At 38.5% G+C, this 27,048-nt stretch overlaps 1 protein-coding gene across 1 annotated transcript; it reads right to left on the reverse strand.

Moving 5' to 3' along the window:
- RUFY2 (RUN and FYVE domain containing 2) lies at positions 1–26,422 on the reverse strand. The gene is given in 19 exon segments (XM_086616486.1): positions 1–1,670; positions 2,717–2,794; positions 3,749–3,797; positions 4,843–4,937; positions 5,468–5,597; positions 7,382–7,501; positions 11,043–11,140; positions 12,608–12,775; positions 13,416–13,532; positions 14,295–14,396; positions 15,513–15,582; positions 17,444–17,509; positions 18,093–18,154; positions 20,151–20,274; positions 21,566–21,667; positions 23,156–23,273; positions 23,751–23,789; positions 23,792–23,923; positions 26,412–26,422. Coding segments are annotated over 19 exon segments (1,818 nt in total). The 5' UTR covers positions 26,416–26,422; the 3' UTR covers positions 1–1,526.
- Between the last annotated feature and the right edge of the window lie 626 nt (positions 26,423–27,048).

Genomic DNA, 27,048 nt, shown 5'->3' on the forward strand with positions numbered 1-27,048 from the left:
ACAGATAAGTTGCAGATCAGTTAAATTTATTTTTTTTTCCAAAAGCTATTTACAGATTTACAAGCATTCATTTTGTATTTTACAAAAAGTTACATCAGGTAATTTTAAAAACGTTTTTCTTTACAAAAGCTACATAAGCAACTACACTGAGGTGTTAAAAAGAACAGCTGTGTTAGCTTTTAGAATATTAATACCTACCCTCGAAAGACAAAGCTAAGCTAAACAAAGTGCAGGAACAATTAAAAGACCTGTTTCAAAGCCTCCCTTCTCCTGTTAGTAAGAACATTCCAAGCCCATGGCTGAAGGAAGCACTGGGCAAATAATCCCGCTGACGAGAGTGTGGAGGTTCCACGGCAGGACCCCATCGCATGAGCAGCTAAAGGGAAGGGGGCAGACTGGTCCCAGTGCAGCCATGTGGAAGTGAGGACAATTTATCAAAGGACGTATTTGTGTCTGCCTATGGGAAGAATAAGGATTTACGTTGCAGCAGAAGGTACCATCAGACCTAGGGGTACTCAAAAAGTGCTCGGGGAAAAAAATGAAAGTTCAGGAACAAACTGTGAAAGTTTGAGAAAGACGATGACAAAATGAAAAAAAAAGAACCTTTCAGTCCAACAGAGAAAGGATGCAGTCACCAGCACTAATCCCAGTCTGTCCTGGTGGCAGATTGACTCTGCTTCCAGAGCTATACAGTGACTACGTATGCAAGCTTGAAAGTGTGACTTATGTGAAAATAATGCAAAGATATTAGTTCAAGGTGACAGACAACGTCAAGCAAAAATTTTGTGATGGACATCTTTTTTTAGTGGAAACACAGATATGTCAAATTAAGTTATTTTTAAAAAATAATTCAGCAAAATGCACTTTCCCTCATCAAGTGCCTCGAGGCACCGTTTGTTACTGGTCTGACAAAATCTCCCCTCACGCCTGTGACTACAAACAACAGAGCTGTCAGTGTGATATTCTTGGATGCATCAAATCTTGTTAATTACGGGGCGGTAAACAAACACGACGTTTGGCAATAGCCTATCGGACCGCTGCGTTAATCGCATTACATTACCTTTCTAAAACACAATTTACAACTAGCTACCGCACGGTTCTGCGTCACAGCAGCGTGTCACAGGCACGTTCTGCAGCAGAATTAGACCGGACCCGTTGCAGACTAGCCTGGAAAAGCAGGTAAGTGAATCGTCTGATTCACGATCATCATAACAACTAGGATACTCATCGCATACGTGTTAACGCTGAGTCTCCTCTAAAAACTCCCGTTTCCTCCAAAAGAGCTTCTGAGCCCTCTGTTAGACTAACATCGTCATCTGTACTTTCCACACCTGCATTTTCTACATCGGGTCCCATTTTCTCTGTTTCAACTTGGTGCAGACAAGTAACTCCTCCACAGTACCTTGAAAATGCAACTGCTTACCTGAAATTCTGGTAATAGCGCTGTACATTCTTTAGTTGGTTTGGTTTTGTTTTTACAGGTTTAGCTAAATACCAAAAGGTAATAAATACACTGTCAAACGATCTTATGGCACATTGGACGAGCACCTCTGTATAAGTATTGCATGGCAGGAATCACAGACCCGGACGGGCTTTGGTGAAGAAGGCAGAGGCAGTTCGTTGTCAGAGCAGGCGTTACAGAAGATCTCACCGCAGTTTCTACAATGATGCTAAATAACAGGGGAAAGATTAAAAATTAAAATGTACAATGGAAATATACTTGGTAATCGGAGACCAACAAACAATATACACAGAGCAATCTGAGATGTGATTCCTTCCACTTCTTTGGTCTGAGCACGGAATTAGTATGCATTCAGTATACCAGTACGGGACCATATATATTTATTTTTTTTTTATACATATATATGCTTTGCAGACTTCATTCAATCCCTGGATTAAGAACATACTCTGCTATATAAAAATATAACATAAGCAATAATATTCAAGACAGTGGATGATTCCGTCAGGCAGCTGAGATCCAACAGAAAAAGGTAAAATAAAAATTCCTGCACACACTAATACAGCATGGAAATTAACATCACATTTTACTTTGAAACAACAATAAACTCATACTTTCTGAGTCAACTGTATAAAAAATGACACAAAAAGACTTCCACACATGTCAAATTGTAACAGTGCCAGAGCTGACAAGCGTTTGAGATGATGATTCCCCAAAGTAAGTGTCCTGGTTTTGGCTGTTACAAATGATCCCAAAAGTTACCTGATTTGGGATCATTTTCCGGGACGAGACAGGTGTTGGTCACCGGGTGGTGTGCAATTGCACTGTACATCACTTGTTTGTATATATTACTATCATTATACATATATATATACACTCACACTCATTATTATTAAATTGTTCTTTCTCAACCCAGGAGTCTCCTTCCCTTTTTCCCTTTAATTCTCTCCCTCATTCCCTGGGGCTGGGGCAGGGTAAGCGAGCGGCTGTGTGGCGTTTAGCTGCTGACCAGGCTAAACCACGACAGGAGGCTGAATCATATTTAAGTACGTTCCTTTGTGGCACTTCATCTAAAGGCAGTGTTTCTTTTGAAATTAGGGCCCAGCTGCATTGTACATGTCAAAGAACTAGAAAGTCATCTCAAAAATAACTATGCATTCATCTGAACTTTGACATTTTATGCCGCATCTCTAAGATAATTATGTTTTTCTCACAATACATGTAAACAAGTTGGAAGAAATATCATTAAAGTTTTACCTTCCTTTTGGAAAGGGAAAATTCCTTTTCACATAGCTTGCAATGTGTAGCCTCTTTGTCCTTCAACCAAACCTGGCCCTGGAGAAAAAAAAATATGGTAACTAAATGTATCTAATGAAGTTAAACTTTGGGTTCTGGGAGAGAAGACCAATCAACAGCAGCATTTAATGCCCTGAGACCAGAGTAACATCACAAAGACACCCTAAAGCAGTACAAGACTGCTCCAAAACACCGCAAAACCATAGGAGACAAGACAGAGCAGGAATAGGTGCAAAAAGACCATGCTCAAGGTGAATGGCTGAGCTGGGAAAAGCAGAAAAGTATCCAAGTCTCAGAGCTGAAGTTTATTTCCCAGCCCATCACATAGGAACAAGTCCCCAAGATGCAGGGAAGCCAAAAAAAACCCCACAACCAACCACCACAGGACAGTGTCAAGAGCTGTTGACTTCCTTCTGTCTCAATCAATTAATAAAAACAGGAATCTGCTCAACAAAACAGTTTCAGACGTCTTTGCTTGAACTGAAATAGTACGCAAGGTGACGTACCACGTGACTGAACACGCGCAGGCAAAATCTCTGCTCTCCAGTGCTCAATGCATATCTTTAAAGTTCCAAACCTCTCGCCATTAGAGATCAAATTTTATCAGCTTTGGTGCTACAAGTTTACTTACTTCCTAGGATGATCAAATACTTATTGATCACTGAGTAGCAGTGCATAATTTAAGCTCGGCTGGCTACATGTTCTGCCCCAGTTACACTTGGTAAAATATAGCAGGGCGTACCATTGCAAGACAAGTGTCAGAACGCATAGCTGTACATCAAACAAGAAAAATCAAAAGCAACTGAGTATCTTTTCCCCGTGATGTTACAGGGAGTCTGTGGTTCTCTGCCACTGGAGGAAGTCATACAATGAGTCTCTTCTGAATAGTTGCTGTTGGAGAGAAGTCTTCTCATGCTTACAAAAAATTTCAATGGGAACAGTAAAAAAAAAACAAACACACAAACATTTCTCTTTCCTCCAAATACTACTAACCTGCAACGCTTTGTTGGCTTCTTTTATATCTTCTATTTTCAGCTTTGATCTGAAGGATAAGATAATGCCATTTCAAACTTCCATATTTTCAGTTACGGTCTAGCAACTTTAAAAGTTGTAGGTACTTTAAAAATAATAAGCAAAGTACTTGGAAGTTTCAGTATTTTGTATTACAGCAGCATCTGGGAGATGGAAGCAGTATCATGCCCTGCTGTACCAAGCACTATACAAAGACAAGCTCTCTCCAAAGAGCTCAGAATCCTTCGAATGGCTGTAAATTTGCTTGGGGTCATGGGGACAAGAGAAATTTGTACCAGCACAGCTCCATGCAGATACCTAAAGCTAGCACACAGCACTGGTACAAAACCAGGATTCAAACCTCTGGGCTTGTACAAGACAACATGATGTCATTATGGAGAAACCAGCCTCCCCACCGCCATCCAGTGTCAACCCACTCAGAAGTGACTGAGTCACAGTCTATATACTGAGTCATTTTATGGGGCATGAAAGTCCACACTAGTCCCAGCACAACTACTCAGAAGATCATTAAATGAAACTTTAACAACATGTAACAGTAAGGAGAGCTCAGAGCTTATTGCTTGCTCTAGTCTGAAGGGTTTTTGGCAAAGTAATCCCTTGCATACTCTCCAGACTCAGCAACAATGCCCTCTCATTGTCATACAGAGAGTCTTCAGCTCTTCAAAGAAAGGAACCCATGAGCATGCGTCCTCTTAAAAAGATAACCACTGTCCTGCTGGAGCCAGAGCTGCCATCTTCTACTTGGGTTCTTCTTTGGGAACGCCACAACATGCAAACCAGCCAACCATTTCCAATGCAAAACAACTCCTAATGCCCCAGGCCCTTTTAAACTAAGATTTTCTGTTCAGAGCACTATAATTGCCTGTGACTTCACAGCCAGCCCACCAGGGAAAAATAAAAATGAACAGGCCTGACCTAACTAGACATATTTCTTCTTGATAACTGCTAGGTAAACCTGTCGTATACAGTCTAACTCACATGATCACCAGCCTATTATTTTTCTTAATTCAAGCTTATATGATAAATCTAATCATAATCATGAATAACGAAATTACTCGCTCAGCTTGGATGCCAGTTCTTGGAGAGCAGCTTCTTGGTCTTGACATATCCTTTTCAGGTGCTTGTTCTTTTCCTGAAGTTTAAGGAACTCCTTAAAACAAACAAACAAGAAAAAACAAAACAAAACACCCAATTATTCTCAGAATTCTATTTGCCTACTGCCTAGGAAACTGTCACTACCAAAGCTGATGTTCCTGAGAAAGCCGAGTGAGTGAATGATCCATCACACTCTCTATTAAGACTCTCAAATCCAACTCCAACAGCAACAACTCAGAATTAAACTCTCTTTGACCTCAAGAGAAGAAGCATTTTTGCTTCTGCAGTCCTCTCCAGGAAGAAAATAAAACCAACTGATTGCAGAGATCAACCACACTATCTAGCCATGTATACCAAGCAACAGAAAAGCTGAAGCACTTTCTGTCCTACAATGAGAAGACAGTGTCTTCAACACAACTGAGAAAGAAAAACGAGAAAATAATTTTTCCTTTTTCAAAGCACTCAGTTCTGATCTGAAGACTAAATAGAGAGTAAAAAAATACTAGTTTTTGCTTAATCTATTTTTGAGAACACATTAATCTTTATCTACTTGCAGAAATTCTAAATTACTAGTCAAGAATTTACTTTTTTAAGGTTAATTATTTCTTGAGTCTCTATTCTCAGATGAGATACGGTTTCTTTTTCCTTTTGAAGATCATCCTCTAAGGTTTGCCGCCACTCTTTTTCTATCTTCAAATCTGTTTCCAGCTGAAGCCTAGAATATGTAAACCAGAAAAAAAAACAATCACTGTGCACATTTTTAGAAAATAAAAATGGATTTATGTCTGGGTGCAAAACAGTATTATTGTGATAAACAAATGATCAACTTACATGTTTTCTAAAACAGAAATAATGTATCCACATCATAGCATTTTAGACAGCGGTGTAAGTAGTAAAACAAAACACTGTCACTTAGAAAACACTTTGAAAAAGAAGTGTATTTAAAGGACCAAGAATATGGCATCGTTTTGAAGAGCTGACCTCTGTAATAAATAAGCAAGGGAAGACTGACCAAAAAATTGCAAGCTATTTTTAAAACACGCAAAAGGGAAAGCCCCTTTAACCTTACATAGCCTGTTTCTAAAACAAAACCAACCAACCAACCACACTGCCACTGGTGATGCAGACAATGACTGCATATACCTCTGGTGCTCATAAAAGTTATTTAATATTATACCCCTAGATGTGAAGCTTCTACTTTAGCCTAAGGCTTACGGCACTTTGAACAGAACTGAAATTAAAGGAGGAAGGACTTCACAAAGGACTTTACATTACTGTTTTTATTGAGCTTCCTACACAGGTGAGGTTCAACGTAAAGAGGGATCTAAATTCTATTAGTTTAACCAGAGTCTGGTTAAAGGAATTAGGGCTACTCTGCTGGCAGATCCACTCTAGCTGGAATTTCACTATCAGTTTCATGGAAGAGTTGGTGTTTAGAATGTTATGGATGTTCCAAAGGATGGAAGCACACTGCTCAACCTCTAGATCGAAATTGTGCCAACACAGTAGCCATGCAAAGTTTTTTGATGGAAAAACAGTATCCACAGGAATTTTCCTATTTTAAAACCAAAATCATTTTTAAAGGAAAGACTTACATTTTGGGACACTACCTCAGCATCTGGCTGGAAAAGATCAGAAGTGAACATGACCTTGAGGTTTCAGAATTGCAGAATTCTAAGGCTGGGGTCTGAACTGTTCTTTTGCCAAAATCTGCAAAGATGACTGTGGTAGTAAAGTGAACATTTGTCATGACAGTTAAACAAGTTTATTAACATTCAGAGTTGTAAGAGAGGCAGCGTGGGCTAATAATTGGATTGGAAATCACTAATTTTTAAGCCCCAATCCTTGTTATGCCACAGATTTGCCCTGTCTTAAATAATTTACTTGTTATCTTTCCAAACAGGGAAAACATCTGCCCTTACAGGGAGCTTTTTACATTACATAGTAATTTAAACCAGTACTGAAGGATTTAACAGGAGAAATGGTAGAGGGTTGGCTTTTATATAACTTTTTAGTATTTATGGTTCCAGTGGATTTTGGGTTTTTATTTCCTGCACGGTGGTAAGTTAAACCACTTCAACCTCATTCATAAGCCTGATTAATTAAACCGTTCTTATGCCATTTCTGTTTAAGTTTATACTACTAAATACTTGTGGGTTTTGTTAAAAGTGTGTATTACTACTACTACGCTACTACGTATTTTCCCCCACTTATGATAATTTCCTCGGAAATTAAGCTGGCACTTTTAGACAAAAAGTAGTGCTGTTCTACCCCCTCCTTTCAAGCTGCACACCATTTTAGAGGCACCCAAAGGTAGCTTGACTTTCTTGGAATGGCATAATTTCTTCCACTTTGCCAGTACCTAACATGAAGGTCTTTAGTATTTACATTCTGTTCAAAACCATTTATCAACAACCAGCCTGCATTAAGACACAGGACATATTGCTTTGTAGAACGTTTACTGCTGTATATTTTTCCACACGGGAAAGATATACTTACAGCTGTTTCTCCTTCTGGGAGAATTCTTTCTGCAGACTTTCAGATTTATTCACATAGTCCTGTTTAAGTTTCTCATCCTCGGCCTCGGCCTCCGTTTGAGCCTTCTCTGCTTGCTGCAATCTGGTGTAATTCAAATCAACTTTGGGTAAAACTGAAGCTAGAACTAGGGTGTAGAGGGTGAAGAAGATAAATAAAAGAAAAATGGGGAAATAGAAACATTTCTAAATAAAAACAAAGTTTGGGGGAAGCTCACAAACTCAAACGAGAAATCCATACAATGCCTAGAGAACTAGCTCCTGTTTTTTCATACAGTAAGAGAGTAATCACTGTAAGTAATCACTGTTTTATTTTATGCTCATGAATAACAGATGCCAAAGCATGATGATACATATTTTAGAATTGAAGCATATACCTTAATGCTTTTTTTTTTGCCTTTAGCATATGTTCATGTCTTACTTTTGGAAGCTTCTTTTTTTTTTTTTTTAATAAATCCTGTAAAAGCACTTGGCTTGTACTAATGACCCATTACGACAGGGCAGAGCACGTGTTGTGCAAAAGCAGCTCAAAACAGTTCAGGCATAAGGCTGAATACAGAGCACTGCAATCGGACAGCAAAACAACTTAACTAGCCTAATACAAGACACACCCTGACAGGTCCCACTACATCTATAGAACTACCTCAACTACATTATATTATTAAATTAATTTAAATAATCTGTATTAAAAATAATGCATTCTTACACTGGTTAAAATCGCTCCATACTACAGACAAAATAAATAAAGCTGATGAATCAAGGAGTGAGGGATTGGGTTTTTTAATCTGATCTTTCCTTGCTGAATTCCAGGGGCTTGTTTCTGCTCCAGCTAGCGCTCCCCTTGGAATCCATTAGTTCACTGTGGTTCCTCTCTGCATAGTCAGCTTGTCAGTCCAAACAAAGATGGATGTAATGTATCAAAACTAAAGGTACTAAAATGGAACTTGTGCTATATCAGGGCTACACCTGTCTTGATGAAAAGGCAGAAGAGTAAAAGAGCCTGTAAAATACTGCTGCCTGCCCCCACCTGCAGCATCTTGTTTAACAAAGCTGTTTCAAGAGCCTTTCAGGCAAGTGGTGGGAGAAATCTGTGATACTCTCCGTCTGTGCTTGATTTCTCACATCCCAGCTGCCAGCTGAATGCAGAGTAACTCACAACTACCCATGTCAGCTAAAAAGAAATGAACTCAGCAATATGTCTACATTTGTGCCTCAACTGATGGAGTCGCACCAGCAGGAGTTTCCAAACGCTGCCAGTAAACAAGTGAAAAAAGACTGGAATTAAACTACCTTATCAAGCGTGTAGTACTGTCTCATTCAACTATACCAGTTGTTTTAAGAATGTTCCCAGTCACATTTGCAATGGTAGCACACGGAGGGCCAAAACATGTATGGAAAGGAGAATACTGGGAAAAAGCAGGGTCAATTCACCAGGCAAAGGTAGCTGAACGAAGCTACACAAGACAGTAACGCCAAGAGCAAGTTAAACCCCTCCCTAATCACAAATTAAACAGCAGCGTAGTTTCCACAACCAAGGTAGAAGGGAGCTGGCTACCCAAGAAACGTGCTGGCCAACACCACCCTCTAGACTAGCAGCAAGGCCACCTGCACCGCCGCGGTTCAGGCGGGCGCTGCGCGGGGCCGAGTTCAGCAGGATTTGCCATGCGGATAACGCTGAGGCAGATGCTTGTTTGCACAGATGACCGTGAGGTGGTCAACGCTCCCGCTTCTGCTGTAGTCTACCTGGTGTTTTATTCAGTGTTTCTGATTTGGGTTTTCTTGGAGGACAGGAGATACTTATTTTTCTTTTTTAGCAGTCACCCTACGTTATAGGTTCTTTCTGATTCCAAACCCAGGAATAAGGTAATATATAACCTTGGAGTTATATTATATATAATTAATATAAAATTAATTAATATATAATGGAGCCCCATCCAAATCCAGGTTCCAAGCACATTTTAACTCCACGAAAATATTTTACCCCACACGACACCAGCAAAATGGAATTGTGCTTTAGCTGTTTGATCCCTGTCATTCTTCCACTGTACGTACTGAACATATATATTGACACCACCTTCTTTTTTTAAATACATTGTTCTGATAGAGCCCTCTTCTCCCAAACTCCTGTCACGCTGTTTAAGAAAACAGTGCTAGTTACAATCAAAAAACTCAACAGAGAGCATGCTTTTGGGATAAATACAGCCTAAAAGGGAAAGAAATAAGTAGGGGAGAAGGGAAATACTAGTCAGAAGGGCTACTTTTAAAATCTATTAGTAGCATAATGAATAGGGAAAATCACTAGATTAGAAACAAAAGTCGTAAAAATGTACAGTCAAAGTAAAGATAGCTAACCTTTTAAAATAAACTTTGTTTGACAATTAAGAAGTGATTAAATAGCATTAGAAAACTAGCTTACATTTGCTTAATAATAGTGCAATAATTTACTACTTTTTTCTTTTTTTTTTTTTTTGAGGGGGTAAAGTGAGATCGGAGATGATGTTCTTTCAGAAAACAAAACAGAACTCAGCTACGATCAGTTACAGTGCAGGATTTCTAATACCACTTTAAAGTTGTAATTTTAAAATTCTTAAGTTGTATTTTATCAGTAATTAGTAATTAAACACAACAGATCTGGAGGAGCTTTCAGAATGATATATCTTTGACAAGTTTATACTGGTGCTGAGCTTCATTGCTGGCACATTTGATGAATGACATTGCAATAGTCCTAGTTTGAGTTAACAGATCTTTGTCACTTCATGAATGCAGTGAACAAAAATCAAAGACAGATGAAGGCAGCAAAACAGTAAAAACAAAAATTGGGATAAAGGATAAAAAGAAAAAGAAAAAAGAGGAAAAAAGGATGTCAATAAAAGAATATTCATGTCACTAATTCTTTTAATACATAACCATGTTTTTCATAATCAGAGTTAAATGAAAAAAAAAGACATGTCAAACACCAATATGACAGGGCTTATGGATATGTTATATTTTACAATTAAAAAGATCAATGTTGCATATAGGCCACTAAATTAAAACATATGAATCACATTTTAATATTATGTAATACATGCAGTCTAACCATGATGTAAATTTATATATTGGAATTTTAGTCTTTCACTTTTCAACCTTTCAGTGTAAAAACTCATTGCATGATTGAAAATAATGATACTTCCGAAGCAACGGACAACAATTTTAATAGCTTCAGCAAATACAGCAGTGATCCACGAAGGCATTAAATGTTTATATTAAGCACATGCTTAAGTATAAGCAAGATTAATGCTTCGGTTTCTATTGCATTTCATTCAGGTGGGGAAAAAAAAAAAAGAGGTAAAAATGAATCAGAATTTTGAAAGAGGGGAAAGAATAACTTTTTGTATCAGCACAAAAACCTAAGACCAGAAGAAAAACAGTGGAGGAAGAAAAATGAAAGATTAAGTTTGTATTTAAAATGAGTGCATTTGTTAAAAAAAAAACCAAAACAAACCGTAAAGTGCTAGTTAAAGTTTCAGAAAGGTTCTTTTAAATTTTCTAACTGAAAGTTACATTTCAGTGGCAACTGTGTAGGAATGTAGTAAAATGTAAGGGGATGGAGGAATGAATGAAGAAAAACAAAGATGGGCCTGTACCTCTGTTCTAGTTGTTTCATAGCTGCATTAATTTGATTGGTCTTATCCTCTAATCGACCAATTATTTCATTCTTTTCTTTCATAGCATCTTCAGAAACCTGTGTTACAAAAAAGGTTAAAACTGAAGTAGGTATATATTACACTGTTACCTCATGGGTTTTTTTTTCTTCAACATCTGAAGGTAAAATTGTTAAAATGGCTTCAGGATTTGATTCTTTGTAAACATTCCCATCTAAAAAATGTAGTTGACAGTACTTAAAATGTTACGCCTAGCAAATTTGTAGTTTTGTACTTTGCTAGTGTAGAAGTTATTAAATACACATTTTTCACTTTCCTTTCCTTTCTCAGTTAATCATTTTGCAAGTCAACTTAAATTCACTGATCATCTTTTTAAGTAGCCCATTAGAACCTTACCAATAAAGAACTGAGATGCTTAGTCCTGGAAATCACTAAGATTCTCCAACTCTTATCAAACTATCATATGTGTCTAAATCTTTTAAGCATTTTACTAACATACTTCGAAATTTTGATTGCTTGCAGAGCTGTTAAAACTGCAGCTTGAAGACCCAAACAAAAGGTAGAGCATTATCCTTGCTATTACAGACCAACACTGTCAACTGGTCCCTAGACAGCAGAGACGAGGCATGACTCAACTGTTTCACTCTGCCCAAGAAGTGGGTCTGAATGTTACTAAGTGAAATCAGTGTTACCCACAGTCCCCAGAAGTACAGTTTTAAAATAAAAACAAGGCCCTACAGATCCTAACATACTGAAGAACACTGTCTTCTTATTTTTCTTTCCAGCTGTGTTCATATTTGTCTTCCTCTGGTCCAGTTTCCTCACAATTGCAGGTGGAAAAGTAACATCCTCTGTCTATCATCTCAATTATCTCTCTGCAGCATCCTGATTTTTTCCCCTCATTCTGCCACAGATTTGACTGGTTTCTTGTGCTGTTTTTGATCGTTTCTTACATAAATCAAACTTATTTTCTGGATAAATAATTAACTGCTAAACTTCCCTGGTGTTTGGTCATTTGTGTTAACTGTGTGTTAGGTGTCTCAGATCCATGTTCCCCCAAAGAAGCATTGCATTGTTGCAAATTTACTTAATTTGTTATCAGAGTGAAAGAAAAAATCCTGTAATTAGCTTTTTCCATTTAACACAACCTTGTTTTCCAAATGCCTTTCCTTACTCTGAAAGTTCATCTCCTCTTTAACTCCTCACTACATGCCTAGATTCTCTTGGGTTTTTTATACAACACAGGCCCAAAAGTGTCATTATCACCAGATATACAATTAACTTTGTCTATTCCACATAGCCTGTATTAGGCCATGACCTTACTGTCACGCTCTTGTCTTCTATAAACCCACTAGCACTAAGGGACTGCCTTAAGAAGTGCTTTGGGTGAAATTGTGCTTGCTTCAGTAACGTTTCAACAACAAGCTGACCTGGAAAGAAACCAAAAATTAAGGAAACAGCAGTATTTAACTAAACAAAACGGTAATGCATCTCTCTCTCTCCTATCAAAGTCATTTCATCAGTTTAATAGCAGATTGTTTCTTTACCTGCAGCTTTTGGTACATTTCCATATTAATTGCTTTAACTTCATCAAGCTGCTGTCGAAGGCCTATGAGGGTATCCTGCTTCTCATGGATGTCCTTCTCCAGTAACTTCATGGCAAGCTCTATCTCATGTTTCATACTAACTTGAACCGCTAGCTCATTCTCCATATCCTATAAAGCACAAGCACAATGCAGCACAGAATAACTAAATAATTATGCAACATTTTATCTCTGTTTTGAAAATGACAAAAGCTAACTGACAGACTTGCAGCACCACCTATTTCACCACTTCAGAAATTTTGCCCCTCTTTAACTTTGCAAATTATCCACTACATAAACATTACACTCTTACATACTTATTGACTGATGTTTTTTTTTTTTTAACTTTGGAAGAAGACAACTCACATTACACAAATTACCCTGCCAGTGTTGCAGTTACTTAAGTATTAATTACAAAAATAGAACTAAAGGATTTCTGTTTTCACAAGAAAGATTTAGCATATATACAGAGCATACAGTAATCCTAACAGCTTACCTAAAAATTTCTCAAAACCCCCATATTTTCTTTACTATGCTTTAGCAACATTGTTACAGAAATATTGATGTATTGATTGCTCTGTTAAAAAACGCTTTTTATTACAGGCAGTTAGAGAAAAGGTGATTAGAGTCAATTAAAGGCAGCACCTAAGCTCAGCAAAAGCAAAACTAGAAACATTTTTATACTGACTCTTCTCAAGTACAACCTTTTCCAGAAGTGCTGTGTAATCCTAGAAATCCACTAATTATTCTAGTAATCCTAGAATCCACTTACTTGTCGAAGCTGTGATTCTTCTCGCAGCTGTCTACGTGCTTCATTGTACATTTCATCTAAACCCTGCCTGGAGTGTTTGTACGTCTGAAGTTCTGCTTCAACATCCACTTTCGTTGCCTACAAAGATATAGAGAATCTATCTTTCTTCATCACAAGTTTAGCAATTAATAGCATAAATTTAACACTTGTGGGGGGAAAAAAAACAAACAAACTTAAAAATATATTCTCTGAGCACAGTAAACATGGAACGAGCTGTTTCTGCTACATGGTCATCAGTTTTACAATGAGAGTTGAGTAAATGTCACAAAATAAATGTCTGTCCTGCAGTACAGTCCTCCTTCAGCAAGTCACTCTGCTACACAACTGTTTCAGTACTGAGCAATCCAAACATCTGCTTAACCTGTGCTTTTACCAATTATCCTGTAAAACACCTACAAGAACTTCCATAAGGAGCTACAAATCATGCTTAAAAAAAAAGTTCAGCAATTGTACACATGATTACTCCAAATGACATTCCATATAATGAGATAGGTCAGAATAGACAGTTTGCCAACTAAAATACGTGCTATTTTGACAAGATTTTCAGATAATATTGCCTTAAATTTTGTCAGACATAGCTTACAGCGTAAGGAAAAAAGGAAGAAAAAATAGAACACAAGGAAAAACGCTACACAATTCACATATGGTTATAAACCAATCTATTGTCCTATAACTTCAACGTATTTATGCCATTATAAAGCTTCCCAGATTTAACGGGTTCTTTCCCTAATAAAAGTTGGGTTAGATTTGGCCCTGCAACTGGTTACTTCAACTTGCAATGTAAGAACATGTAAATGACAATGAACCACTTTATGTTACTACGCGGTAAAGCTAACCTACCTCTAGATGATGCTGTGTTTTCATTAAAATAAGAGTATTTTCACTCCTTAATTGATGGTTTTCTTCCTGAAGTTTAATAATATTGTTTTTGGCTATTGCTAACTGAAAAGAAAAGAAAAAAAAAAAAAAAGGAAAAACAGTGTGACCACTTTTGTGAGTGGAAATGAAGAAACAAACATTCTGATTAATGCGAGACCAAGACATTCTCTGCGCTATTCTCAAACAGAGGTTTAATTGTCTTTGCAGAAAGCAGAAACTCAAAGACCCTCAATTCCCTTTCCTCATCCGTTTGGATTCAAATATATTCCTCATTTCTTTCCGTTTGGATTCAAATATATCCAGTTTTATTCTTCTTTGGACATCTTAATATATCATATGGAGCAATTTACCTATGAAAACCTCTCCCAGATGAAAAGAAAGCACATTCACAAAAGAGGAAACGTTACAAGTGGGCCCTACAGCATATACCCTAATGTCAGAATTATAAGACAGCAGATCAAAATAAGTGGACAGTTGGGCTGAAGGCCTGTAAAGGAACCAGAATACTCTGAGAACTGACACTCAGAAAAAATGTTTTCCTTCTACCTGGATACATTAATACCCAGAGTGAGCTAGCTATCCCTTCAACAGCTGAATTTAGACATTTCAATTTTCCACTTCATTATATCTCTCAAGCAGCTCAGATTAAAAAAAATTGTGCTCTCTCTAATAAATATTTATATTGGAATCTAATCAAGTATCAAAGACAACCAGAAATACAGGATATAAATACAAAACCAGAGCTAGGTAGGCCTAAAAACTGTATATAAGGGTATGGTAAATAAGTAAGAAAATCCTTGGGCTGAAACTGAGAATGGTAAGAGAAATTGCTTGATGAACTACTTTCTGCCTCTTTATAGCAATTGGTGTCATCCATTATGGACTAGTCATCTGCACAAAATCAGACTGACAGCTGGCATTAAGAAAGGCTTCTCTTCTGGTTTTGTCCAAAGTGGGAAATTGTGATGTCCTACAGAATTAATTTACTGATGCTGTGGGCTACCTAGGCAAGCTGACTTCAAATCCCTGCAGCTACTGCACCTTTTCTTCAAGCCAAAATAAAGGTATCTGAACACATTATACAGAATTTATGTAGACATAAATAATGTAGGTATATTTAGAAAAATAGTGTTTGAGAATAACTAATATCTATTACACATTACTAAAAGAAAATAATACCTCTTCAATCAGTTTAGTGTTTGATTTCTCCAGTGAATCAACTCTTGCATGTAGACTGCTAACTGTGCTACTGAAAAAGAAAAAACATTATTCAAAATTACATCAAAACTCATTCAACCAAGCTCAAAAGCTTTAATGCGAGGTACAGTGATTAATGGTAAAGTGCTAAAAGGTTTGTTCCCATTATTTTAGGTTTTCCTAAATGTAAGAAAATTAGTCTATATACTTCTATTAGTCTATATACTTCTTTCCAACTCCCAGTGTCATCTTGTCACTTAAACTCCTGGCTGCCTGTGACTTGACATGTGTTCTCCCTTTCCTTTGGCCTCACAACTATATTGTACCCAAACGTTTAATGAGTTCCCTTGAAAGAGAGTTTACAATTTTCTGGGGTTTCTTTCCCCCACATAATTAAATCATTCTCCAGGTTCTCTCCCTCCAAAACCCATTTCTTTTACAAAATGATTTGCTTTTCCTCATTTTTTTGAGATTCATCCTCAGGCTACCTCTTTCTTGATGCTTCTTGACTTCATTTATAAGTCTCATCAGAATTTTATTCCCTTTTATTACTCTGTGTTTTTTTATCCTATCAAACTACATCCAGGCTTTCTCCATTATCTGATTGCCTATTTCTGCTGTAAGCACATTTTTTGAGGCTACACTTCACACACATTAAAAAAACCTATTCTGTAACACTATTTACTTTTCCACGTACTTCTACTGTGGTGTCCTCAGAAGTTACCAGCTCATTAAGAATGGCAAGGTAGAGGAGATTAATGCATGTGTGGAAAGGAACAGCTGACCTGAAACAAAACAGCACAGCTGTTGAACCACTGATTTGCAAGTAATTCCGTGCATAAACCAGTGTAGAAGAACATACTCAAAATATAAGGGCTCACCTGATAATGACAGCTATCATCAAACACCACTATTCTTAATTGTGATAGTTCCTTTCTCCTCCTTAACTTACTTAAATTTTGCTCATACTTGACTCGCTCAGTTATTCTGTCCTGTCAAAGGTTTCTGCTCAGTGACTGACACAATGTCAAATCAGAATATCTTTACCCCAACAGTAGCCATATAGTAACTAATGATCAAGATTACCAGTATTAAAAATGAAAAAAAAAACCAACCACCAAACAAAAACAACAATTAAATTTCAAAAAGGGATCAAGAAGATCAGCTATACTGCAGATTCTACAGAAGTTCTTTGTGGGTTTGTTGGTTCAGGTTTTGTGGGGGGTTTGTGTTTTGTTTGGTTTTTGTGTTTGTTTTTTTTTTTTTTTTCCACTCCTTGCACTGTTTAATTTTGTACAATTCTCCTCAGAGAATTACAATCGCCGTACTTCTGTTAGTACAGTAACAAACACAGTGGTGGACTAGGTTTGCTCCATCCAGCAAAGCAAGGAGGAAAGGCTGCTTTCCCGAAAACTTTCTACAGGAACTACAACCTACAACGTATAAGTAGCTTCCAGCAAGCAATAAACCTATTCAGTTTTGGTCCTAGGCATTAAAGCTACAAACTAATATATTACAAAAGGCAAAGAAATAAAAATATGTAGATTCACCCAGAACAATCAATAATACTTTTTGAAAACCATTAAATAGAACACAGTTAAAATCCAGATCTAGCCTTCCACTCCTCTGAAGCTATGAATCGTAAGGGCCTTGATCAGTTTTGGCCTGCTGTTTTCCGTTTCTTTGAAGAATAAAGGTTCTGATTGTCAAAAACAAAAGCATGAAAACCCAGACTTCCTGAGTTTCTCCAGAAGAGTCTATCTTTTCCAACTTCACTACATCTTCAGTTTAAACATGAAGAATTTGCACTCCGTTCTCTGAAGTTCTCTCTCACAAAGTTTTTGTACAAAAGGTATTAGAGGTGTTTTACCTGTAAGCCTGGACTGACACGCATACTTCAAAGTAATACTTACTTCAGCTGTCTGTTTAGTTCTTCAACATAATTCTTTTGGTCCAAAATTGCAGCAATCTGTACATTTCTAAAGCAAGCACATAACAGAATTAGCTTTAACAAACCGATGTATATTTTCAGTACATAGTTCACTACATATCTATCATATGTCCATCTTAATTGTGCTTTTTAAAAAGAAAGGAAGCAACTTCATCTCACAATCACAAAGTTAATAACTTACATGTTGTGACACCAGTGAGAGATACAAGAAAAAAAAAGTCTAACTGCAAACAATTTCTCTATGTGAAACATAACAGTCTCAAACGAAAAAATATGTTTATTTACTCTGTCGTAACTCAGGTTCTTTGAAATACCGACTAAATCCCAAGCTGAAGGCTTAAAGGTTAGCAGGTTCTTTGTCACTGTCGCCTTGCAGTCCTCTAATACTGTCCATCAGACGAAGTAGGTGATATTGCTGAACCTTGCTTCAGAGTGCAAATATTCTTCCAGCTAACTAGGAACAGAGAACAATGGAGCATGCCATTTTTCCTAAGACGGTGAGATCAAAGACTTGATCTTTAGGGAACCTGACTTACTTCTACAAAGAATAGGGCACCAGTCAAGAAATAATTATTAACATGCAAAATCTGAGGTATTTTGTGAGGACATACCTTTCCTTGCCCCCAATGTCATCATCACTCTTTAAATACATAGAGAAATCAATCACCCCAACCTAGGGGAAAGCAAACGTACACAGTCTCATATCATACAAATCACTGCTGTTGACATTCACAGTCTTGTGTCTACACAATTACTAAAACCTCAGTTACATCAGCCTTTTTAAGATTGGTCTAGTTTCAGCCAGAAGCTCAAAAAACTGAACCATAACATTTTACACAAGATTATTATTTTTTTTAAGTGTAGACTCATGTATTTGTTGAGAATTATATTACCTTTCAAAAAAAATAACAATGTACCCAATCCCAAAGAAAAGATGACTGAGATTAGCCAAGAACTTACAGGAAGACTTTCATCTGGGGAATTATCAGATACTACTCAACCCCATCACTGACTGAGCAGACTTGCAATAATTCGTCTGTAGTGTTTCATTTGATTTCCTATCACAGTTCATCTCCCAAACTGATATCAGTTTTCCCCATGTTTAGTTTTTCAATATTCCTTGCCAAATAACACTACATCTCCACATTTGCTAATTCCCAGGTGTGCCAACTCAACTGCATTCATTTTTTTTAAATCTTGCTAAATCTGAATCTAATTAATTTATTTTGTATTCAATTGTAATTTAATCATATATACTATAAATAACATTACCATGAGTTCTGCTTCCAACTCTATTCACAAACCTCTAACAAAAGTATTTAATCATGTTTGCTTTACCAAAACCCTTCCTTTTTGGTCTCTAGCAGCCTCTTCACAAAAATATTTCAATTTCTTCGATCTACTGCTTCCTCCTTGAGCTCCCTTTAGCTTTTGAATTCAAGTAACTTGCTAAGTCTAACGTTTCCTTGGTTTATACAATGCTCTCCTATCTGTTTCCTATGATGGTCTGCTACTTGTTCTTTCCATATCTTTTCTAAAAAGTCTCTTTTTCAAAAGCTTTTTAAAAAACACACTCTGCTTATTAAAGCAAAGTACTATCTCTATAAAAAAAGTAAAATGTTATCTCTATAAAAATTACTTTGTTTTGACTCTCCACCCGTGCATACACACACTTCACCACCGAACAGCATTCTTCTAAGGTACCAAAACTATGCTCCCAGATGAGACTTCCATCATCCTTCAGAAGTTTCTCTTTCTGCTCAATACAACTTGCTGCTTCTGGCTTCTCTGAGAAGGTGCCTTATTTACACTGCTCTTAACAGAATTACCTAAAATCTCATCTGGACAGTCACTCCTACCTTCTCAGATCAAGTTTTATCTCCCCTCATACAGTAAAGCTACCAAGTGACCTAGATAACAAATGTCCACATACCCAATTAGCTATAACTTTTCTATATCAGCTATAACTTTTCTATAACTTTTCTTTGCCATAGAAATTGCTTTTTCATCAGATATATGCTGAAATAGGGTAATAATCATTTAAACTATTACGATTTTTTCCACAAAGCAGCTGGAAAAAAAAACAGCCAGGACTAGACACAGCCTATGTTTATTTATAAATACGTGTGCATCTGCCTTTAAAAAGAATCCGTCAATATTTTCTTGGAAAAGATCAGAGTTCAAAGTCAAAGCACTTTGCAAAAGAGGAAGAATTCTAAGTCTTGTTTTGCAGATTGAAAGCACTCACCCTCTTATAAGGTCTTTTATTACACAATGCGAAGCAGGTTTTTGTTTCAGGTCTTTGAAACATTCTTATTATGTTCCAGAACAACAATAAATGAACTGAATGGGATACACTGATCATGGAACCACAAAGAAAAACAAAAAGTTATGCAATTAAGATGGAAAGAATTCTGCATTGTTACTATTGCATCCATTTGATGACGAAGCATAAAGCAAAGCTGCGCTCTGACAATTATCACCATCTAAAGGCCTGACCCAACTGATATCGAGGTTAATGCAACAGCCCCACTGATCCAGGAGCTGGATCACGCCCTGAACAGTCTCTATTAAGATTTACAACAAGTCACAACTCCGTAGTAACAAAATTCACTGTACATAAAAATCTTATAGATTGCACATACATTACTTTACCTGTATTGACTTACTTGTGAATCTAGGTCTTCTCCCTTCACACACAGGTTGGCATCTATCACGTTTAATCCAACTAACAGCCCAACAATAACTGCTCCTTCTTCCTCCATCATTACCGCATGATACTCATAAAATTCACTGTTAAAGAAGAAAATTGCATCTTATTGGTACATTCATATTTACATGCAATAAATTAACAATAAGTGGTATCTAAATCTGAACTGTTGCTCTTATTTTAGCCTTACTCCTACATCCTTAATGATGAACTGGGTCTGCCCATACTTTCACCTCAAAAATATTTAAAAATTGAAAGTGCATAGATTGTCTCAGAGGCTATTAAAAACAAAGGCACTAACTTTGGCTCCAGAAATCTGAGCCACAAGCTGCTGGAGGACTGGGAAATTTGGGGGGCAAGATGTACTTTGTCTTCAAAAAACAAAACAAACCAAAAAAGGCTCTTCCCTATATGCTTGTTATCAGCCACTTTTGAATAGGATATGGCAACAAATGGATGTTTGGCCACACTGAGTCAGACAATCCTTATGTTGTTAAGAAACACTAGAGAATGCAAAAAAAGAATGATAAAAAATTTACTTTGTGCAAAAAAAGAAGTCTGGTCTTTAACGAACACATGCTTGAAATTAAAGAAGCCAAGTAAAATATTAAATGGGTAAGAGAAGAGAAACAGAGAAGGCTGAAATGCTAAAAAGTTTTTTAAAAGAAAAACACTCCACTGAAAAACATAACACCAATATTTACTTCCTCCTCCTTGCATTTTTAAATAATGTTTTAGACTCTATGAAACAAACCGTGCTTTCAATCGAAAAGGTAAACACCAATGTCATCCTGACATACCAGCATTATCCGGGCATACAAGAAAAGCCTTAAAAGGTTAGAGAACTGAAATCAAGATGACAAGTTTTTTTTCCCTTTGTGCTTCAACTATCCCATCAGAAAGGAGAAGTTATACTAGGAGAGAGCCATGCTAGTTTTAGAACTGGGAAAGAAAAGGAAAGCTCAAGGCAATAGTCCTCCACGCAGTAGTAGCTCAGTAAGAAACCATGCATATGGTAGGGGTGAATTCATCTCCTCTCCAGAGGTTTCTAGTCCATATTCTGCACAGCGGAGGAATGCAGCAGGCACCGTTCCCCGTCACCCTGATCTATGAAAGAACAGTCAGGAACACTGCAAAAAGCCCACCTACATGATGGGGAGGAAACATCTCTTCACCCATCAGCTAGCCCTCAATCTTAATGAGGCAGCAGTGGCCCCTCTACCCTGAGGACTGGAGGAAACCAACCCGCAGGCCAGAAGCAACACCTTGCTACACTAAGGATACATTAAAAATGTAGCAAGTAGAAAATAATAATATTTTTTTCAGGAGATTAAACTTCTAAAAATAAATCATAAACCAAATCTAATTGTTTACCTGAGCAGATCTCTCTGAATGATCAAGCAGCGAAGGTAGTCAGCCATTTTCTTCTGCATCAGTGCTAACCGTAACCAGGCGCGGGCACGGCCCAGCGGCGTTCTGAAAAAAAGGGCATGATGACAAACGGTCCCAAATCAACAACGTATCAGCTAATTAACTGTCTAAAACATCTTATCAGTCTATTGGTATAGCAACTGGTATTCCAAAAAGGCTATTTTAAACTATCATTTGAGCAATGCAGTCTGGGAAGCCATAATGTCCAGGCTTTGACTTCAAGCTTTGGGATAGGATCAGAAAAATTTTGATCCACTCAGCTGGCCTTGGGAGAAGACTCTGGCAAGAGTCAGAACAGAGAAAGCACAAGAGCCTGACAATAAAATTCACTGGTTTGCTCAGAGAGTGAAAACATGCCACTTTCTACACACTGTTGTATTTCAACATGCTTCGTTCTCACACGGTGCACGGCTAGCAGCATGGAAAGAATTTTTAGGAGCGGTGCTGTTTTCTCTAAGTACCTTCTTCTCAACCTGACAGTTCTTGTAAATATAATCTTGAACGTCCTGTTTCTAGCTGAAGTAGAACGTCTGCAACAATTCAGACTCCTTTCTGCAACTTGCTTACACTTCTTCAGAGAAGTTGTGAGAAAAGTAACCAAACATCCATTAAAGCTCGTCATGCAAGCTTGCCTTCACAATCCTATTCTCTGGGTCTACACAACACGTACTGAATTCCAGCTTTAACTCATACTTGTTTACAAATTCAGTGGTATCTTAGAAAGACAATTCAAAAAACATGAAAATGTACGTAACTGGCAAACACTAATATCCAACAAATTAAATCTGGACCTTTAGCTCCTCCTCTTCTAGTGCTTGCACACTCAGAAGCGGTAAGCACATAAACGCAAGAACCACCCCAAAACCAAGCCTATCAGGATAGGAAGAGTGTAACACACTTGACAAAGGGTATTATCTCACCTGGCCTGATACAAGAGTAAATAATAATTTATATACCTATGTCCTTTACCTAAGTTCTAAAGCTATAAATTATAACCCGCATGCTGCCATATACCAACCACAATGTAACCAAACCCTTCTGGAATTTAACATACGGCCAATCATAAAGCTACATATAAAAACAAGTGCAGAGGAATGGGAGGAGATTGTAGTTCACAGCATAAATTTACTTCTGAGAAGGACCCTACACACAAGAATCTGAAAAGCTGCCTACTACTTTCATCTTCAGTATGCTACCTTTTGTTTTTATATAGCCTTTGCTGACTAGATTCACATTTGCTGCAGTTCTAGACTGCCGACTGTTTGACACACAACCTATTCCTTTTGCACCGTTTTTGTCCACCATTCAGAAAACTTTTCTCCTAGGAACATCAGAAGAGAACATAAAAATACTAGTTTTTCAGCTGTTTTGTGTAGAACATGAAAAGCTAGCAAGATTCACCTGTGCTCTGCCCTCCAATATCATGTGCTAGCTGTTCAAAGGCTTGATTAATGCCAAATGAAATCATGAGACACCCGTAGATTCTCCATCAGGTCCTTCATTTTCTTGCTGTATTTTACCAGTACTACTTACTTAAGGCCAGGCAAATCTCTGACACTTGCCGCTATCTCCTCAGCTTCTGGATATAATTTCTCCACAAGCTCCAGAGGACCCCAGATGGTTTTATTGTAACTCAGAAAGGATTTTCTTACTAGGAAAAGAAAAATTAAGTAACTGAATTAAGTTAAATTGCTGGAGCAGCTTCCTTCAAAATAGCTGGTGTGACGAAAGGGTTAAGTGCTAAGCCTAGACTTCCAGATACCAGGTAACTGCTACACTGGTCAGTTCACCAGTATCCAAAGCCATCTTCCAAATTACTTTGCTGCGAACATAAAATTGCTGTGCTAGAACAAAATAATAAAAAAAGGATGACTAGCTAAAAATATACACATACATGCAATTGTAGTAATCCCATTTTGTACACAAATGGTATACAAAAGAAAAAGTGGCAAATGTGGAAATATATGTTGGGAAGTATTAATAATGAAACTATTAATTGCAAAAGTTGACAATTTACATATTTTCTTCACTTCTTAAAGCAACAAAACACACTTCGATTTTTACCTCATTCAAGAAAGAATGGAAGAAAAAGGGCATGAGAAATATGCAACTAGAGCAATTACCACACCTTTAAGGCCATGCTTCAGGCAGTGCTCCATCACAACAAGAACTGCTGCAAAGGTGGGTAGTCAGAATCCAGAGTGCGGCCAAAGCTCAAAGCTGATTCAATGAGTCCTTTGATACTCAATTTAGCCATGTTCAGTAAATTTGCTCTTTCTACAGCTGTAGGGTCCTTTACAGCTAAGACAATAAAGAAAAAAAAAAAGTTACAGTTCAAGCTTTAGAAGAGATGCAAAATAATGAAATGCTTCATAGCTGCCTTGTTCAAAGAAAGACTTATCTTAGTCTAGATAAGCTCAAAGGAAGAATTTAGTCAGTGCTATAAACCCCATGGCAGAGCGTTGGAACTAGATGATCTTTGAGGTCCCTTCCAACCCAAACCATTATATGATTCTATGTTACAGAAAAGCATCCACTCCAACAAACACCCTTACAGATCTTACATTGTTTTAACAGGTGAATAAAACAACGAGGCTGGAAACATCAGTTCTCAGGTACTGCGTTGTCTCAGTACATCTTGGAAGCAGTCAGTAACTGCAAATTAACACAGGCATCAATGCTGCCCTCAAAAACTCTGCTGCAGAACAGCAATCAGTGCCCTTACCACGGTATCAAAGCAGCATTCCTATTAATGTAAGCATCTATTTGGTGTATTACAGTCTGCCTACAGAAACATCATCATACTTCTTACAACCACTTTCTGCTGTAGTCTTAATTTCACGGTGACATAAGCACATGCATTCCTTCTTAGGCTGCACATAGTCTCAGCCAGGAAACCTGGAGCAGTTTCAGGAAAATATTACATATTACATACTGAAATTTCAGTTTTCATATAGCTACAAAATATTTTCTACACAGGAAAGCTTAAGAACTAAGGATTTTGCTTTAACTTAAAAACGTTTTTGGTAAACTTTACAAAATGCACACTACAAAAATACATTTAAATCTAGTCAGTAAAAAAACCCACAGCTTTTTAAAATCATCCTAATCTGACAGAATGGACAAGGTTCCTCCTCTTAGAGCTCCTGCTACTGAAACCAGAGTATTTAGGAGATTCTTAGTTTATTTTCATTTGTAAGGAAGCAGTTCAAACATTCAGGCCACCCTCTCTTTTGCCAAACCAAAACAGAGACAAAACAACCCTCCGTTTATTCACCGTGATCAAAGTACCCTGGAAAGAAGCAAAAAAAAAGTTGATGATTTACTGTTTTCTGCTATTTGCAATTAAATCTAACTAGAAAAGTAAAAAACAAACAAACGAAGAACACAGATCATCTTTTTAAGAAATCGAGACACAGATGTCAAAATATCTATACAGATTTGTGTCTGAGAAAAACTGTGAGCTCTTTCCTCTGCAAATTTGAGCATTGGTATAAGACCTCATCTCTCTGCACATCAGAAAGCATAAAGGACTATATATATATTAAAACCAAAAAACCCGAATCATTGTAGCAGATAGATACTTTCTCAGTTCCTCAAACAGCAATGAAATGACTTGTCTCATTTCTTGCACACCACAGCTTCAGGTATTCAGGTATTAGAAACTTAGAAAATTACTTCCTAATTTTCTGTATCCCTAACTGTCTGCCAAATATCAAATTACCCTATTACCATACAACAGAATCTATCTCAGTTTTCCAGGAAAAAAAATAACTTACCCGAGATAACCTTAAAAGCTACATTTATAGTCTCTCGATTTACCAGTGTTCAACAGAAAACTCTAAAGGACGCCAGAAGACACAGCAGACAATTAGCGACAGTGCTCTGGCAAAAAATTTACCCAGTTAGCAGTCACAGTTGCCCAGTTTGTCTCTTGACTTCCTGCCCGCTCAGCCACCGGCGACTGAACGAAGCTCACCCAGAGCAGCACCAGTACCCCTGTCTGGAACAGACGGAGACTGGCAACAACAGGAGCCTTTCTGTCGGGAAAGCTCCTGCCAGACTTGCTGCTTTTCCAGTAGGTTTGCTATTGCCAATACTAAACACAAACATTATTGTAGAAAAAGCCTTTTTCTATTCAGACTTCAGGCGGACAGCGCTCTCTTGCTACACATCCGAGTTTATTTCCCCAAAGGCATCTTACGAATTCCTTTTTCAGGTGACCTCATTTTGCCTTTTGGAGCTGACGCTCCCCAGACAGACTTCCACGTCTAACGTCCTTTTAATCGTCAGCCCGCTTGCCCGGTCCTTCTGAGGCGGAAACGCATTTTAGGTCTTTTTCAAAGCGTGATCTACCTGCATATAGCTACTTCTCTTCACCTGCTTCTTTAAAAAACCGCAAGATTCAGCATTTCAGAGGGCATGTTTCCTACTAAGTGGTGGTCAGCGCACGCATACGATGCGAAACCAGCACACCGCCTGGCTTCCATGAGCGCCGCCCGCACCTCCCAGCGACGGGGACGGGGAGAGGGAGGGAGACCCGCCGGCGCCCGGGCCCCCGGCCGGGCTGACAGCCCGCGGGGCCCCCGGCCGCCTCGGCACGGCCGCCACCCCTCCCCCACCCCGAGCCTGCGGGCCGCCCCCCGCCCCGCTCCCGCCGCAGCGGACATCTTCCGCCCGTGCGGGCGCCGCCACAACGCGCCCCGCAGCCACTACCCCCGGCGGGCGGAGCGGCCCCCTCCTCCCCTCCGCCGCCCCTCACCCAGCCCGGCCCCGGGCCGCCGCTCACCCATGGCTGGCGAGGAGGAGCCGCCGCCGCCGCCGCTCCCTGCGGGCACCGAGGCTCCTCCCGCCGCGGCGCGGGCCCCGCCCCGCCCCGCCGCCCGCGCCCCACGGCGCCCCCCGGCGGCGGGAGGACCCGCCCCGGCCCGGAGCCGGCCGAGCCCCCGCGGCCGGGGGGCACCGACGGGGCGGGAGCGGTACGGCCGTGGGTGGCACGGTGCTGCTGGCTCGGGCACAGCAGCACAATGAAGCGGCATAAACTTGTGTCTTCTCCGCCTCTCTCCTGTGGCTAAAGCTTCCACCGCTGCGGGATTGTTATTGGGAATAAACATTACAGCTGGATAACGGCTCAGAACAAGTACTATTATTCTAGGGAAAAAAAAAAAAAATCTTAATTTGAAGTACCTTAAAAAGTAGTGTGCTGGGAACAAATGTTCATCTTTAAAAAAAACCAAATCCACACAGATATTTCAACCACGTACAAGTTTTTGATTTTAAATTTTAACCCTGAAATTTGCATCTCACCCGAAAAACAAGACAGGCTGTAGGCGCAGGGGCGGGGGTGTTTAACAGCAGGCGTTTGTGTCAGGCAGAGAAGGGAGCTCGGTCTATGCTTACCACACCCTAAGCACTACAATTTGCTT

Source organism: Tauraco erythrolophus, chromosome 9 (genome assembly GCF_009769465.1).
Source record: "Tauraco erythrolophus isolate bTauEry1 chromosome 9, bTauEry1.pri, whole genome shotgun sequence".
Lineage (NCBI taxonomy): Eukaryota > Metazoa > Chordata > Aves > Musophagiformes > Musophagidae > Tauraco > Tauraco erythrolophus.